Consider the following 18,957-nt stretch of genomic DNA (forward strand, 5'->3'; position numbering starts at 1 on the left):
ATTAGAGGGGGTAAGAGAAACCCTCTCTAAGTGACGCTCCAAACAGGTCCGGATTTAGAATTCGAAGCTAAAGGCTGCTAGAAATTGGGACTCCTCGGCCTCCTCTGCACACCCCCCTTTTCCCCGCCCCGAAGCCCCGGCGGTTTGCTGGCTGCCTGCTTCCCCGCCCCCGGCTCGGAGGTCGCTGGCCGGCGGGCGCCCCGTCGGCTGCCGGCTTCCTCCTTGAAACCTGCTGGCGCTCATGAGGCCGCTGCCCCCGCCGCAGGCACTGGCGCCCCCCTCGCGGTGCCCGTGGTGATGCCATGCCCCGCCACCACGCGGGAGGAGAGGAGGGCGGCGCCGCCGGGCTGTGGGTGAAGAGCGGCGCGGCGGCCGCGGCGGGCGGGGGGCGCCTGGGCAGCGGCATGAAGGATGTGGAGTCGGGCCGGGGCAGGGTGCTGCTGAACTCAGCAGCCGCCAGGGGCGACGGCCTGCTACTGCTGGGCACCCGCGCGGCTGCGCTCGGCGGCGGCGGCGGCCTGAGGGAGAGCCGCCGGGGCAAGCAGGGGGCCCGGATGAGCCTGCTGGGGAAGCCGCTCTCCTACACGAGTAGCCAGAGCTGCCGGCGCAACGTCAAGTACCGGCGGGTGCAGAACTATCTCTACAACGTGCTGGAGAGACCCCGAGGCTGGGCGTTCATCTACCACGCGTTCGTGTGAGTACTCGCGCCCCTCGACTGTCCCCCGCCACGCCCGCGCCAGGGGACCCCTGCGCCTGGCCCCCTGGGTTGTGATCCGCGCCCGCGATCTGGACCCCGCGAGCGCGCGCTCACACACACACGTGGTGGCTTTTATTTCTTTGCACGTGTTTGTGGTCTTCCTCCCAGAGTCTTCCTCCTACCCCAGCCCCACCTCTCCCACCTGTACGGCTTGAACCTTCTCCCTAAGGACACCCAGTGAACTGCCTGGTGGCAGCTTCAGGCGCCCGGGGCGAGAGCCAGGCAGACGCGGGACTTAGGCTGCGCGGATAATTGGGAGCAATTAGGTCCGTAGATACCAAAACTTCAACCGAGCGGGGCGCCCGGGAGCTAGGAAATGTAAAGGGAGAACAAGCGCCCGTGTGAGGCTTGAGAGTATTTTGGAGAGATTGGGAGGTGATGGCGGGGTTAAAACGTGGTAGAGAGAGGAGACATCGAGGGCTAGGTCCCGAGGGCGGAGCAGGGGAAGCTGCTACTTGGTGGAGAGAGCTGCTAGGTTTTAAGTGCGCCCGGAAGCACGCCTCGCCACCACCTCAGTCACCACCAACGGAAAATCTGTTAGTGCTTGCAGCCCTTCCTGCAACAGAGAAGGTGGCCAAGGTCTAGAAGAGGCGAGCGGGGCTGCTGAAGCGATGCTCCCGCGCTGCGGGGGTGTGTGTGTGGGGGAGCAGTGGGAACCTAGGGTGCAGGAGCGCGGGCCGAGGTGCGGTAGCAGCAGCGCAAATGGGCCGCCTCGGACAGGCATCAGGCAGTGGGTTAAGTCGGTATTTGTGGCACTGAGTCAAAGTGTATGTGTGTTAAGTAAGCCCTCGCCATCTAGCAGAGAATGCTTAATGAGAAAATGATTGGAAGCAAATGTTTATTTTTCCCTTAGGCATTTAAAACCTTTCAGTGGCTTTAAAGTTTACTACTGTTTTCCCCACAAAGTCCATTCATTCAGCCTCCTATTAGAATTAGGTTTATCTGGGCATTTTAAGGCTGTTTTTATGTCGCCACATCATGTCTAATTCTTTTATTCTTCCTCTTCTCCTTTCTTCTTCTCTCTTTTTAGTTTTTTTTTTAAATCTGCTTCTTTTTGTTAAAATGAAATATAAAGACATCAGCCTTAGATCAGTAGAGAAAGTTGCAGGCACTCACTGATACGTTCCTTGTTTCCTAGTAAAATAAGTTTTGAACACGAACTAGGTTTCTTTTAGAAATAAGGTGTCATCCATACATAGCTTTCACCTGGGATGAGGGATTGGCATCAACACCAGAAACATTTTTTGAAATAACATGGAAGAAGGAGCTGTTTTGTAAATATGTGAACCTGGAATTTGACCACGTAGGAGTCAGGAAATTGGTGGAGCTCTGGTGTCTGGAAAATTTTATAGACCCAGATTGATGTGAACATATAGCATTAGGTAGAATATTCCAGCCAACTTGCCATTTTACAATGCACACAAGGAGAACGTTGTGTTGCATCATTATTACATCAAAAGGTATACTTTTTATTATTCAGTGATGTAAGATTCACATTGATTTAGATGTGGTTACTGTAATAAAAGATAGAGAAATGCTATAGATGCTTTTCATCTCCTCTGAGTTGACATATAATTAATCCAATTACTTAATGAGCCTGATAAATTGTTTTGACTTGTCAGAATATACTAAAAAAATTAGCAATGATGATCCTCAATTTGGCAGCTAATATGTACTGTATGGATAATGATTTTTTTAGAAGGGTATGCTCAGAATATTCATGCCTTTGAATTTTCAATATGATGCCATTTGTAGCCCTTTATTTTTGGTAAATTATGCATTGTATATTCAAAGAGGGTTAGAGACAACCTTGGTTGGTGCACATAAGTTTTCTTGAACATGAATGTGAACTTCTTGCAATGCAACATTTTTTTTTCTATGTGTTGATATTTAACAGGCTTTTAAGGACTTACAGAGTTTTAAAATTTTGATAAATCGTTTTTCCAAAGGTTCACGTTTGGATACTTCTCTACCCACCAGGATTTATCAGTCTAGCAGTGTCTTTAGTGGTAGGTAGGAAATAAATTATGTACTTGTCATTATGATGTAGCTAATGTGAAGTTTTGCATTATACATTTCTAGAGTCTGAAACTGTAATGCCTGAGCAATTGGGTAGGGGTGCTATATCCACATGAGGACAAAGAGGGAATGGATAGTATCACCTTCTATGAGGATTGTGCATAACTACAGCAGACCCTAGGGAAAGAAGCCATCTTTGGCAGTTGCTGCTTGTGATTTTAAATGAGCTTTAGACTAGCTGACTTTACATATTACATTAATAAAGCAAAGTTGCTTTGAGCTGTAAGTCTAATAAGACCATAAGAAAAAATTTCTAGAGAGGTCTAACTAACTAATTCCCTGCCAGCCTGGGAATCCCCAAATCTTACTTTAATAACAGTTTTTGTAGCACATTAAAGTTCTTGCCAAGAACAAGTGCACTATGATTAATGAGGTACTTCAGGGATGAATTTACTTGGTCGACCAGTGTCTTCACTGCCAAAAAACAAGAAAAGTATCTTTAAAGTTATGCTTCAGGTAAAGAAAAATTTCTATTAATTATGCAAAAATAATTGTTATTATGATACTTTAATGGTATAAAATGTATTTCTAAGAATACATATCCTAGCCTATTGATAAGATGGCTGGCAAGAGCAAGAAATGACCTTCTTCAAATGCTTTCTTCCAATCTTTATAAATTAGTGGAAATAAGATCTGTGCCCTTGTTGCTCTTTAGGATTTATCAGACAGCCATGTTGCCTGCCTTCAGCTCTTCTTCAGTTTACTGGATGAGCTATTCAAACATGAGGTGACATATTTCTTTGAATGTTTTTTGTCCGTTTTTAATTCCTCTCTTTTAAATGAAAATTTTAGAAGAATAATGGGGGTAGTAGAGGAAGACATGATAGGGTTCCACGTATAAATTTGCATTGATGAAGCAAATGTGGTTCTCAGAAATTATATGGGAAACATTGTCACAGATACATGTAACTCATCACTTTGCCCAAGTATCTTTGCCTGGTTTAATGCCATGGATGGGAATTTATAGATGTTTTACACTGGAAGATAGAGTCTAGTCATCTAAGCTAGGAGCCCTGAAGTAATCCTTTTTCTTATACTTACTCTTGCTGGCCACCCAAATGGTCATTAAGTTCTTTGTTCACTTTATAAATATTTTTCAAATAAATTGCCTTCTCTCCTTTGCTACTTCCACTATCACACTCTATTTCTCAATACCTCTCCATTGGATGATTTGTAATTTTCTCTTGCCTGATCATCTTGCTTCTATTCTCAGCATTCTGACTCTCTGCTCTGACACCATAGTATTGTTCCTACAATGCAAATCTTATCCTACCATCCCTTTGCTTAAAATATTTTGATAACCCTCTATCATCTACTTATTTATTTATTCATTCATCTATTTATCCTTCTATAAATACTTGAGTATCTAATATATGCTAATTTTCAAATTAATAAGGCAAGAGGACTCCACTCTTGAGGAGGGAAGAGACTCTAGCATGGTATGACTACAAGCTTGTGAACAAGTGTGAAAATAGTATTACCAATACACTTAGAGAGGTAGGTTACAAAGTTGCATGGGAATAGAAAAGGAGTGGAAGAGAGGAGAGCAGAAAGGTCAGCATAGGCTTCAAAGGGGAAGTGAGATGTGAGCTGAGTTTAGACAAATGAGTAATTTTCAGATGAGCAAAGCAGGGAGGAATGAACAATTTTGATAGTGAAAACAGCTTGAGGAAAGATATGGAATTGAAAATCAGCGCAGTAATTCTAGGTATTAAGTATTTGTAGGATGAAAGGCTGCTGTAAGTGAAGGAGGTAGAGCAAAAGGTAAGTACCTGACCTTGAATGGCCTCAGATGCTGGCCATGAAACCTTGTCTTTATCCTGTAGGTAGTAGTGGCCATTGAATAGTGATAATCAAGGGAATGACATAATCATATATGAATTTTGGAAAGATCTGCCTTTCATCAGTTTGGCAAACAAGTTGGAAGGTACTAAAAGGAATCAGTATGACCTGTAAGAAGACGATAGCAATCGTGCTAAATTTCCATTTACTCTTGCATTCTTTTATCTATAAATTGATTCTATGAATGTCTGTTGACTATTATTTGCCATGGACTGTTCTAGGAAGGTGAAAGATGATTGCCTAAGGAACTAAAGCAATAACTATGGAGATGAGAAGACAGAGTTTAATCAGAGAAATGGTAAGGAGATAGAATTGGTAGATTGTTTTCACCAGTCTGATGTGTAGTGTGAAGAGGATGATTCTGATTTGGGAATGGGAGTGCCATTTACTGTTATACAGGACAAAGGGTGAAGGGCAGGAACATGTTCAGAGCAATGTAGTGAGTTCAGATTTGGACATGTTGAGTTTTAGATATTTTTGAGTCATTTGGGTGGAGTTCATAAGTGGTGGGAACACAGCAGTGAACCAGGCACAGTCTCCTTATAATGGGTCTTGGATCAGCAACAAGAATTATTTCTGGCACACAGATAATACTTAATAAAATATTTTTTGAATGAATGAATGCATTCACAAATCTGGAGTTAAATGATCAGGTATTTAGATTTGGAAGTCTGTTGGTTTCATGGTAGTTAAAGCCATGAATAGAAAAAATGAGACAGTCTGGAGAATGCGCAGAGCAAGTGAAGACATGGTGGAGGCCAGAGACTGGGGATCACTAACACCAAGCCATGGATGGAAGAATAAGAACCTATGGAAAACTCTGGGAAAACCCTGACAGAGCAACCCAAAGGTTAAGAGAAAAGCCAGGAGACTTTATTTTCATGAAATCCAAGGAGTACATGTACAGGAGGTTATGGCCAGTAGTGTCCAATGCTGCAGAAAGGACTAGAAAAGTTGTGTAAGATTTCAGTGGATTGCTTGAAGGAGGCCACTGATAGGCTTTGCTGCAGCAGCTTCAATGGAGCAGTGAGGGTCATACATATGACTTAAGTGGACTCAGAAGTAGTTAAGAGTTGGGAAAATGGACACAGTAGTGTTAAACTGCAGATTTCTTGGAACAGTTCACAAGAGCCTCCTGGTATGGCCTCTGGCTGTCTTTCTAGCCTCATCTGCAGCCACTCCCCTCTAACATGCACCCTGAGCCACAACCTTACTGAACTGCTCCATCCTGTGCCTTTGCTCATGCTGTTTTCGAGGACTCCCCCAACTCCTTCCACTCTGGCTGTTCCACTCCTACTGTTTCTTCAAAATACGACTGAAGGATTGATTCATCTTGGGCATATTTCCAAACTGTTCCTTCCCTCTGCCAGCATGACTTAGGTGCCCTGTGTCTCAGGTTCCCTGGCACTCTGTGAATGTCATGATAGTGGTGCTTCCCCCACTGTTTCATCACAGTGGGCTACTTAGTCTGTCTCTTCACATGAGGGTGAGCTTGCTACACAGAAAGTCACCTACTTATCCCTCAATCTCAAGTGTCTGGCAAGGTGCCTTGCATCTACAGACCCTCAATAAATACTTGCTTATTGACTAAGTAAACAATTTTCTTCAGAAGCCTTCCACAGAGAGTTTCAGAGTGAGCCAAAGCTGAAGGAACTATCAAGTCTTTTCAGTTTTCTTAGAAGTAAGATGTTGATGATTCATTTAAAGGAAAAGGTGTAGGGCTAGAAGTAGGAGACTAGTGCTTTGCTCCCAGCTTTGCCAGTAATTAATTTTGTGACTTGGAGTAAATCATTTCACCCTTCTGAATTTCCAAATCTTCATCTGTGAAATGGGCACTATACTGTCTGTGATCCAACCAAGATGGTGGAGGATACTGTGGAGAGTTTGAAATACTATCATAAAAGGGAAGGATTATTTGGAATAAGAGGTGATCTGATCTTTTTATCATTTCCCTTCCTCATCTCTCAGCTGGAGGGCTGCCTCCTAACTAGTTGCTTTAATGTCATCGCTAAATCCTCAAAGCCTCTGTGCCACATAGTAGCGAAAGTGATCTTTCTAAAGACTTAAAAGAACATATTGCTTCTGTTCTACATGGTGAAGGAATCTGTTTATTGCCTATCTCCCCCTCAATTCCTTAAAGGGAGGACCTCTCTCTGTCCTATTCACTGTTATATCACTAGCACCCAGAATGGTTTCTGTCACATAGAAGATACTCCATGCATGCATGTTGATTCACTTACTGACACCCCAAATCTCCAAAATATGCTACTGGTTCCCTTGTGGAAGATGGAATTTCATTCTACTGGCCACTCTATATCAGACTCAATTAGACCCAATGAATTACTTTATTATTTTTATATATATTCTATTGTGAGTGAAATCTGTGTCTATAGAAATTGATTTTGTAGACAAATTGTTTTTGCTCCTGCATTCCTTAAAAATCACTGATTTCCCTTAAGTGTACAGATGCCTTATATAAGATATGCTGCTTTATAATCTGCTAATATATAAAATGTTCCATACCCTTCAAATCAGTTTTTAGAAATATAAACAATGCTATAGTATTTGAGGATCATATTACAATTAGAAATGTTGAAAAGTCTTAAAATATTAGCACTGGGAATAGTATAGCCTAAAAGAAAAAAAGGAGTATTTCAAAACAGAATGAAGGCTTGATACAAGAAACACTATAAACAGGGAAGATAGCCAGCAGCCTTTTGTTAATTGCTTACAAAGAAGTAGTGCCAGTTTTAATTTTTAATTGCAAATGGCTATTTTGGCAGATGAAAATGCCAGCAGAGCATGTTTTATCCTAGCCCACTGGTGTGAAACTACTTGAAGCCCAATTGTTGAACAACAACAGCTCATAGTTATGTTTAATGATATGTAGATGTTTCCATTTTAATTTCCTTTTTCTTCAACCATTTATGAGTACGTTATTTGAAGTTTTCTTTGGTTGCAACCTAGGAGACAGATTGGCCACACAACTGTATTTTTTCATAATTAGTGAAATTCTTTGATGGGTGTCAGAATTTCAGGTGCTCTTTTAATCCTTTGCAGTCATATGAAGAATGAGTTTCTTAAACATTATTGAAGTCATCAATTTCTGAACTTAAAAATAGTTTAACCTTTTCCCATTATATACATTTGTATAATATTTGTGCATATACTTTCTATACTCACACAAATGCATATACAACATAAGCATATACACACACTGTATCCTTTAGCAAAGGATTTATGTTAGTGTAAATAAGTACATTTGCCTTTGTTTTGCTCCCCTAAAAGTAAAACAAGAAACTTGAATATAATGCAATTTAGAAGTAGAGTCTTAAATTTACCCTTGATAATACAGAGATTGCCTCATAATTTGAAAGGTAATGAAATTTAACTGTACACGATGATACACATTTTATAAATTCAGTCATAGTGGTCATCATTCCCATTTATGGCACCTGTGAGGTAATTCTAAGATCTCTATTCCTTTTTCAGTCAGTGCCAGGATGATCTTTTATAATCATAATATCGTAATCCATTGTTTCTCTTCTTTTTTAACAGTCAATTCAGTTTATCATTTAATTAGTAGCCCTTATATGTACCAGTAATGTGCTCGATGCTGGTGGTTCAAAAAAAGGGGATGATGTGAACTTGACCCAAAGGAAATTCCACTGGGGAATATAGTAGGATTTAGATTCAATTATCAACTTTATTTTTACTGATTTGACAGCTACAAACAAGTTGCTTCTAGTACCGGTTTCTTAATCTATAAAATAGGAATAAAATATTCTATCAAAATGTTCTGATATTTGATATAACATATGTATACATATATAATTTTTTATGTGTACATATTCACACTCAGTATGGTGGCTGTTATTGAAACTGGATATAAAAATAGAGATAATGTAATAGAGGGCTATATTTCTATATTAAAAGTCTAGGATTTTATCCTGTAGGTGATGGGAAATCTTTGAGGAAGATAGGATTTAGACAGGTAATAATGTCATTGGATTTCCATTTTACAGTAATCACTGTGGAAGCTCCATCAATAATGGCTTGAAGGGTCAAAACTAGAGGTGGAGGATCAATTTTGAAATTGTTCCAACTTAAGTAAGAGATAATTAGAACTTAGACTGGGCAGTGGTGGTAAGGATGGCAGGAAATATGGCAATAGAGTTGAAAAGTATTAATGAATGATTGAATGTGGAAGATGAAGAAGAGGGGTAGATTTGTCATTTGCAGATTCTTGGCATGGATGTTTGGATACACAGTGGTAACATTACCTGAGATCAAGAATGCAGGTGGAATAACAGGTTTAGGGGAATGTAGGGGGTGATAAAATGAGTTTAGCTTTGGAAATGCTGAGCATTAGTGCCTGTGGAAATTCCAGCTATGTATGTACAGTAGCTTATGGATGATGATGTAAAGGACATCAGAATACAGAGAAGAGTTTAAACTACAAGGAAAGTTCGTAAAGAGAAAAGGTAACTGGTCAAGGATGGAAAACTGGAGAATACTGTGTTAAAGGGATGAGCAGAGGAAATGGGGAGTGAAATGGAGTAGACAGCAAGATGTGAGGCAATACTAGACAAAGAGATGGCAGGTGGTTGTGGAAAACAAGGCTGTCAGAAGAGTTTCAAAATACCGTGAAATGTAGAGTAGTCTCCCATGATGAAGACCAAGGAATTACCCTGGGATCTGGCAATGTGACATTCTTCAGTGATAGTTTGACCTCGTTAATGTTAACCTTCAGTGAAGTGGTGAGGGCAGCAGAAGATTGCTGTTAGTTGAAAAATGAATCAGAAGTGAAGAGAGGAAGCAGCATATTTAGGCCATATGTTCAGCCAGTTGGGCAAGAATAAAAGGAGATTGGACACTAGCTAGAAGGAAATACAAGGCTAAGGGGACAATCAAGAGAGAATATAGTTAAAGGAAGGAAGATTGTTTATCACCAATAAGTGCTTTATACACATGAACTCTTTTAAGCCTTAGAATAACCCCAAGAAATACTATTAGTGTTGTCATCTCCCTTTAATAGGTCAGACTACCAAGGTAGAAAGAGATTTATTAATAATAACTTGTCCAAGTTCAGCCACTGAATTAATGGCAGAGCAGGGCTTTGAACCAAGGCAAGTTGGCTGAGAGCCCACAGTCTTAGCCACTATGTCTTGATGGTGAATAGTACATGTGGGCCCAGGGCTCCTCGGATCACATGGGTAGAGTAATTACAAAAACTACATTCGGGTCTAAGTATAGCTCTTAGCAATATAGCATATGCACAATAAATGTTTGTTGAATAAATGAATGATAGTTAAAATGCCTTATAACCTAGTTATCAGAGAATTACTTATAACTTAGTAGTATTAAGAACTTTTGTTCCTTTGCCGTCAAATTCTAACCAGCCTAAGTTCTAATTTTCCCATAAAATTTTTCCTGACAGTTCTGGCTTATTTTCTTACCCTTATTTACCTCTCATAGCTTTTATTACTTGGATCATGTATTTAGTCTTTAATTATGTTATTGAATTATCTTCTAATTGGATTTTTATCTAATTCTTCACCGATAGTTTGTTAGTGTCTGAAGAAACTTCCCCCTTGTTTTGTGTCTCCTATGTATGCATCAAACCCAGATTTTTACTGAATACTTTTAATCAAAATTCACCTAGCTTATTACCACCAATGAGACTATTTAAATATTTTAACTTTTTTTTTCAAACAAGAATTTCCTTAAGTTTTTCTAGTTTGAATTGGGTAGTAACTCATACTGATGACCTAAAGAATTTCTCAATACCATTTCCTATTAACATTAAATTCCCCATTTATGCTTTCATTGCAGAATACCTAAGATTCATTACAAAATAGCAGCAGTTTGCTTTAAGTTTCATAATAGCTGAATATAGAACACGTTCGCTCCAAACTGATTTCATAGTGTTCTTTCTCTCTTTAAAATAATAAGTACTTATTTTCTTCATACTAATATGAATGTATTCTATTCTCCTTCCATGCTTCTCTTTCTCCCCTCCCGTATATACATTTTCATGGACATTTTTTCCGTTCTCTTTCTCATTTGTCCCATTGTTTTTTCCTTCCAGTTACACTACACCTAGTTTTGCTTTGATTTTTTTTTTCCCTTCTTCTTTGTGCTACATTTCTCTTTTTTTGAAAGCTGTCTGTTCTTAAGCGATGCATTGACCCTCTAATTACTCACATGCTTTAAGAGCATAGTGCCTAAGTAGACTGAGTTACCTAGTTTACATATCACTCTGTGGTAATTAACAGAGAGATATAGGGGTTAGAAGTGCAAGAGAAGAACCCTATTTTTCTTGGAGTTTTAGTTAGACTTAAATAAGGGGAGTGAAGCCTTAAAATTGCTCTGAGATTTTCTAATATCTACCTTTATTTCTGAAATCTGAGAATACTCAGATATTCATGAATAATTTTTAAAAAATTATACTTTCCATTGTGGAAGTTGCCTACTTTATATAGTTAAGAAATAAATTAGAAATTAACTTTTATTCCAGGTAGAATTATTATAGAAAGGCACATTAAAGAAGTCCAAGTATATTTGTAACATATAAATAGCAATTAACTTAAAAATATTTACCATATAGGCTATTAAATCATTAGGAGTCTCCTTACTCAGTGAGCCAAGAAATAGATCTATAATCTGGCACTAGAGAGCTGTACTTTTCCTTTTTAATTGGAAGATTAAAGCATGAACTCAAAATGCAAGTGCATGATAGAAGTACGTGTGAGATAGCAAACCACCTGTATTTTTTTCTAGTTGGAAATTGTTCCAAAGCGTAGAGCTTATGAGGGCTATCCCATAACCTTTTATAGAATGGAAAAGCAGTTTAGGGCTTTAATTTTTCTAAACCTGTTTTCTGTTACACCTGAGTGAATCTAGGAGGTTTGGATGAGGTTGAGAATTTAGAGACAGGGTCTCGCTCTGTGACCCAGGCTGCTAGAGTGCAGTGGTTTGATCATAGTTCACTGTAGCCTCGAACTCCTGGGCTCAGGCGATCCTCCTGCCTCAGCCTCCCGAGTAGCTGGCACTACAGGCACACACCACTATGCCTGGCAATTTTTAATTTTTTTTGTAGTGAAAAGGGTCTCACTATGTTGCCCAGGCTGGTCTTGAACTCCTGGCTTCAAGTTATCCTTCTGCCTTGACCTCCCAAAGTGCTGGGATTACAGGCGTGAGCCATTATGCCTGACCCATTTATCAGCTTTCTAATTTGTAAAATTAGGATATAATTCTCAAATATTTGTTCAATAAGCTGACCTCTTGCTATGTGTAAGGCCCTGGAGTAGGAACAAGAGGCTTACCATAAATAAGACATAGGCTGTTCCCTCAAGGAATTTTTATCTGGAAGGATATTAGTTTACTATTTACTGAGCTGCAAAAACCATCTCTCTGAATTGACTTAAGATAAAAGTAAAGGGTGGCTATTCTCCAGTGGCATTTAACTACTGCTTCTATTGAAGGGATTTTCAAGATAAACTCCAGGATCACCCTATACAGAACTGCTAATTGCCGGTTCTCTTGACCTCTTGGGAAATTCTGGAGCTGGATGTTCAGCTGCCTGTGCAGGTGGGCATTCTTCTCAGGGCATTCCCACACAGAGACCCAACGTAGGAGTTCCCACTGATCATAGTAATTTCTAAAAAGTAGTAATTAAACTAGTTAAACTAAATGTTCTAGTTAATAAAACATTCTGAATATGTTTAATTTGCTCCAAAGTATTTTTAAAAATAGAAAAGAAATCAATGCTGCTTCATAACCCTTTGTTTGGGGATGTTATTTTTTTTCCTCCCCAAAATGGTTTAAGAACAATAATATAAACCAAAAGCTTGTTTTTAAAAAAAATCAAATGTCTGTTTATTTTTGGTGTACACTTCAAGCTTCTAATATTGTTAACTTTTTAATTCTAGTACATGAAAGGAAAATAAACCCAGCCCTCCATGGGGCCCAGAATTTGCTCTTTCATTCATTCAATATTTGAGTGCCCACCACATACCATGTCCTTGGAACACTCTGGAATCACTTCTTTCCATTTGTTAAACATTCTTCAGGCATGTGGAAAATGCCTCTTTTCTTCAACGTGCCTGATGATAAAAATCCTATAGTTCTGTTTTGCTCCATCAGATGGAAAAGGCAGAGAAGTTGAATGGCAATACAAATGACTTTTGGGGAACCCATTTAGAACCTTCAAGATAGGGTCCTGAACCCAAGGGGCATCTGCTCTTACTCATGCAGTCCTTGACAACTAGAAGAAATGACACTTTGTTTAGGGGCAGCAATCTTACCAAGCCTGAATGTTCAAATTGACATCCAAGTATTTTTCTCTAGAAGAAAGCTGGGTAGGTTTTTTAGTTTCAGATCCATCAAGGGATAAACTGACTGAGATGAGTTAGTATCTTCCCAAAGGAACCAGCCACCCTAGTTACACGGTCCTGCAGTTCTTCCAAAGGTAGGATAGGAAACACACTAGGAAAGAAAACTATGCCGTCGTCATGTGTGCCAATCATGCTGACTTCTAGACAGTCATTCAGGTTACCAGTTAGTTTGGTCCACATTTGAGTAGCCCATTATTCCCTTCTTTTGGTAGAATGGCCCCAGTCATTCTACTGAAATTAGAAATTAGAGTTTTGTAGTATCTCTAGCAGGAAAGATTCCCTTACATGGTTCCAGAGCTTTTGTACCCAGTGTTGGACTTGATAAGTTATTTTACAAATTACTGTTCCTAAACTAGTTGGATCATGCTGCCCAGAGCTATTTTCCAGAGCCAGTGGGTATGGAGTTTTATTCCAGGCTTCAGGGCAGGAAGTGGATAATAAAAGTAAGTTTATAGATGGCACTGAGAGAGGTAGCGTAGCCTAGACAACCATAAATAAGAACAGTCAAACTATCACATTGTGCTGAAGAAAACATAATATTCCTCTAATTGAAGGGTGGATACCATAATTCACAATTGTCATCAATGAGAGACTGTACTTTTTTCTCCAAAAAATGTTAAAGGCAAATAATACTTGGGGTTGTTTTTTTTTTTTTCATTTCTTGTTGATTCAAATTCCCTTTCCACATTGCAATATTAACATAGATTTCTAAAGCACATGATAATATATTTAAAAGACCTATTTGCAATGAATCTATTGTGTGTTTTTACACTTGCTTCAAGGGCCCCATGTAAAGTTAGTGGTTGCTCTACAATAAGTGTCTGGAAGTGGAACAGCAACGCAGCATGACAAGGGCCTGTCCTGGAGGGTTTCCCTGGGAATGTGAGGAAGGAAGAATAGCAGAGACTTCAAAGGGAGAGCTGGACTTCTTAGCCCTCCTTTTGCTTCTGGTTGGCAAAAGAGATGAAAGAGTAAAAAAATTTCAAGGTTTCAAACAAGTGTGAATGTGAACAAGCGGAAGTTGCTTAATTCTGTTTTAGGTAGAGACAAGATGCACAAGTGGACATATGGCCCGTTTGGGCTTTGGGAGAGAAAGATGGAGGATCATCAGTTACCATTGTAGAGGTTGGATAAAGAAATAAGAAGAAGAAAAGGTGCTGAGAGAAGAGCGTAGGGTGAGAAGTTTAGGGAATATTGACATTTGGGGAGGTAAGAGGAGAAAGAGATTCGTGAAAGAGACAGAGAAGAGAAGAGCTAGGGCAATACAGCATCCACAGGAAGACTGAGTCTCAAAGAAAGATTGCTATGGGGTAAAAGTATTACAAAGAAGAGCAATGAAGATGTGCATGTAAAAAAAGGCAACGATGTAGAAAAACTGGATGAAGGAGGAGGGGCCACAACCTAGAAGGAAACTCAGCCATCTAGGAGTGGGCAGCATCTGCAGTGCCATGTGTTAGGAGGACATTCAGTTTCACAGGAAAGGTGATGCCCTGGGATAAAAAGAACCAAAACAATCTAGGTAGGGTAAAAACAAAACAATCAGCATCTCAAAAGCTACCACACAGTGTGAGGGGTGTTGCCAGAGGTATCACTGTATAACTGGAATGGGGACTCCAGGAGAGAAGGTGGTATTTAGAGAGCCTCCAGTGAAAAGCAGGGATATCTGGTTGGAAAGCAATCTTGCAGTCTCTAGGAGAGATGGTGATAAGTGCAAAGCAGTTCTAAAGAGTTTGGGATAAGGCACCAAACAGTGCTTGGAGGAGAGAAGGAGACAGATTAAGTCGCATAGCTGACAAATGAGTGAAGAGAGAGGGAGACTGGTAAATTAGGAAAGCACTCGGTAAAGCCAAACCTTTATTTCTCCAATCAGCTAGAGGTCTGTACAAATGAAAAAGCCTCAGGAAAGGGCCCCCCTAGAAAAAGGAAAGATTAAAGTAATCAAGAGGAACAAGATCCTGGAAAAAGAGAGGTCTAGATTAATGGTAAACAAAAGTTTGGGTTGTTAAAAAAGTTCGAGATAGCAGCATTGGTAGGTGTGATAAGGCAACCTTGGGGGATGAATAACTTGGCATCTTGACAACAGCAAAGGCCCTTGGTGGAGTTTTGGCATGACCAGCAGAAGACTACCTGGAGTGTGAGAGTCTGAGAATTTTCTGTAATGGTGGCATGCAGAAGAAATTTTAAAAAGCAGATGGAGCCATAACCCAAGGCTGGCAACTGTGTAGCCAAAGTAAAGGGAATGAGAAATTTTATAGAAGTCACTCATACTGAACATGTGTGACCTTGGACAAATCATAAACCTCTCTAAGCACCAACCATCTGATAAATGTGGAAATAATGAGGCAAAGTGTTAAAACTCATTATATAATTGCTGGCATACAAAATGGTAGTCTTTATACTCCCCAACCAAATATAGTCTTTTAGCCTCTTCAGAGGAGGAAATAACTACAGTAATAGGCACATGTAAAAAACGTATATGTAAAAAAACTCAACGATAAATGAGTGAATAAATTAATGAACATAATATAACTTATTTTACAGCAGCATTGTATTTGGTGCCAAGATTTATAGCCAGACATTTCCTGTTGTGTGTACAAGTTCTCTGAGCTCAGAAATCAGGAAATATTTTATAATCTCTTTAGTTTTGAATACATGGATAAAAGCACATTCTTAAAGCAGGGAATACTGCTTCGACATGTTTAAGTAACAGGATTATAGAGCTGGAAGGAGCTTTGGTGACCTACTCTAGCACTGTCCTTTTTTTAGATGGGAAAATTGAGACTGCAGAGATGTTGAGTAACTTGCTCAGGGTCACTTACTGTTGGAGCCAGCATTGGTGGTCAGGCCTTCCCATGGCCCACGTAGAAATGACTCCAGCTGTAGGTCTGTGACCTGCCCTACCTTCCTCTACTGAAGGTATTCTATGATTTTTAAAAAATGAATACTGACATTCCTTTCAAATACTATTACTTATCCAACTATTCTATGAAGAATATTCTATTAATAAGTGTTTTAGTACTTTTCATTCAGGTAAAAGAGAAAATATTTCTCCCTTTTAGAAACTCCTAATAGCCAGCAAAAGATACTAATTTCCATGACCTTTCTTTCTCCTAAGGCAAGAAATGGTTTCTTTTGGACTTAGAACGTATCGTGATTTGATCTTTAAAGGCTTTAATAACTGAATAGATCAAATAAGAAACAGATTAGTAGTTAGTCCATTCAGTTGCAGGACTGTGACAAATTTGTGAGAAATATTTCCAGACTTCAAGCTAGTGGGAGTGGGAAAGAGTATGTATAAATGTTACATGAGGAGTCTAAAATCATTATTCACTCATATATACACACACGAACACATGCACACACACTGTTTCATTACACTTGGTAAATTCATTAGGACAAGGCAAATGTATTCATCCAGAAATTTAAATAAGCTCAAAAGTCTGTACAGTCTTTACATTTGCCATGTTAAACAGGCCTAGCACCCTGTTTATATGCCCAAAAGAGCCTGGGCCAAGACAGATGTAGGCAGGAGCAGCTGGATGTGACCCTAACTCCTGTGAATCCTTGCCCTACTTCATGAGAGGTAAGGCACATCTCTAGCTTCACAAGCACAGCATCTTTGTGTGTGTGTGTGTGTGTGTGTGTGTGTGAATGGTTAAAATTACCTTGAATTTGGTTTCTACCCTCCTGGTATTTCTTTGTCTATATTTAATATGCTTTTTATTGTTAATATTATCATTAGAAAGGTAATAGTTTTATTAGTAAATTATGAGAGAGAAAATAATTTTGGTGATTGTTTAAAATTGTTGGCCTGTAAATGACTGTCTTCTACATGGGTCACGTGCATGCACTGAAATGTTGAACTGTACTGTATGTGCTTCTTCAGGCATTTTCTTTTTCTCTAAGACAATTTTGAAACAGAGGAGTGACCGGAGAAAATGAAGGGCTCCCATTTATCTTTATGAACAATTCTATATGCCCTATGAGTCCCATGATTTTTGAATACTTACAGCATTCTCTCAGTCATCATAGCCGCCGCACTGCTGGTCCTGCTTCATTGCTCAAGCCAGCTTGGGCAGGGAAGGGAATGCAAGGCAGGACAGGCTGGGTTCCCTTTGGCACAAGTCTATTGCCTTTCGCCTTAGGAAAGAGGGTTAATTTGGCACTACTAGATAAAAAGCACTTTGAAAAGGCCTCCCTTTGTCATGGAACAGATTTGTACACAAACACAGAGCTCTTTCCATTGACCCTCAGAGAAAGGGACCCTGCAGTTATTTCACCCTGAGTTTACCTACAAAGAAAGTCTAATTATTTGACATTTGTTAAACATCCCCAGTGTGGTGTTGCTGTTCAGCCACGTCAAACTCAGATCTACATTCTATGTAGTACAGGTTGGGGTATCCCTAATCCAAAAATCCAAAATACAAAATGCCCCCAAATCTGAACTTTGTGAGCACTGACAGACATGATGCTCAAAGGAAATGCTCATTGGAGTATTTTGGAGTTTGGGTTTTTGGATTAAGGATGCTTAAAGGGTAAGTATATGCAGAATCCAAAATCTGAAAAAAAATCCTGAATTTGAAATACTTTTGGTCCCAAGCATTTTGGATAAGGGATACTCAACCTAACAATATGTTAAGGTTTTTTGATGGCCCCTAAAGACAGCCACAGCTGTTATGTATTTGTTACAGAGACCAGAATTTTCTTTAATTCAGAGATCTGTGTAGTTTGCAAAGATGCAAACACAAGAATATTCCTTGAAGCATTGTAATGTCATTTTACAAATCCAGTAACAACATAAAATCCTGTCATTAACAACTAGCTAAATCAATGATGGCGAAGCTCTCCAAGGGAAAACCGCATTCTTTGAAAACAATGAGGTAGATACATGTGACATAGTATGGCATGATTTTTGAAATGAATTGTTAGGAGGAAAAATCAAGATATAAAACAGTATATATAGTATACACAAGTATCTACCTTGTAAATTAAAAAAGTGTACACACAGTAAGTTCTTGTTATTCGTGGTAGTTATGTTCTATTAAGGTCATGGCAAATACTGAATTAGCGAATGCTGAATCATTGCTCCTAGTGGAAATATAGGGTTAGATCCTTTGAGCCACAGGAAATATTGGCCACAATATTTCCATCAACCAATCAATACATAACCTTGCTTTATGTATGTTTCTGTTTAAAGACACATTATTTAATATATATTGTTGATTCATTAACACTGAAACCACAGGCAGTAACACTGTAATTCGTGCCTGAATGAAGCTTCTCCATGAGGCACATCACAGCCTCCTTGGGCTTAGGAACATCAAATAGCCCTTCTGTCTTGTGCGATGTTAGCTGGGAATGTGTGCAACAGAAAACTCACGTTTTTGGCTGCTCTGCATATGTCTGCAAATGGCCTCAAAAGCACTGTGAGTATTGGCTTGGGGGTTACAAATCAATTTTGAGTAGGCAAATTTGTAAATATGAAATCCACAAATAATGAGGATTAGCAACACACACACACACACACACACACACACACACCATGTATACGTATGCATATAAATGGAAAGTTTCTGGAAGGATTAAATGGAACTGTTTGATGGAAGTTATCTTTGGGGTATAGGACTGTGGGGCAGGAATGAGACAAGATGCACCTTTTCTTGTAATCCTCTCTACCCTACATGACTTTTTACCGTGTATATCCCATATTCCTTATTCTCTGTCCCCTCTGCTCCTTCTCTCCCACCACTGCTATCATCACCATACTCTCAGCAGGACATGCACATTTTCTGAGGAGCTCTAGGAACAAGGTTTTATTTGAGCCAAATTGATCATAGTGAATACCCACTGAATCAGGCACTTGGGCAAGTTGGTCTATAT

At 39.6% G+C, this 18,957-nt stretch overlaps 1 protein-coding gene across 5 annotated transcripts in view; it reads left to right on the plus strand.

The window, feature by feature from the left end:
- Positions 1 to 302: 302 nt before the first annotated feature.
- KCNQ5 (potassium voltage-gated channel subfamily Q member 5) overlaps positions 303 to 18,957 on the plus strand; it is a 508,163-nt gene continuing 489,508 nt past the window's right edge. For all 5 annotated transcript variants that reach the window (XM_069487726.1, XM_069487729.1, XM_069487730.1 and 2 more), the window contains exon 1: positions 303 to 694. In XM_069487726.1, coding sequence (XP_069343827.1) covers positions 303 to 694 — 392 coding nt within the window. The remainder of the gene's footprint in view (positions 695 to 18,957) is intronic.

Source organism: Eulemur rufifrons, chromosome 15 (genome assembly GCF_041146395.1).
Source record: "Eulemur rufifrons isolate Redbay chromosome 15, OSU_ERuf_1, whole genome shotgun sequence".
NCBI classification, from domain to species: domain Eukaryota; kingdom Metazoa; phylum Chordata; class Mammalia; order Primates; family Lemuridae; genus Eulemur; species Eulemur rufifrons.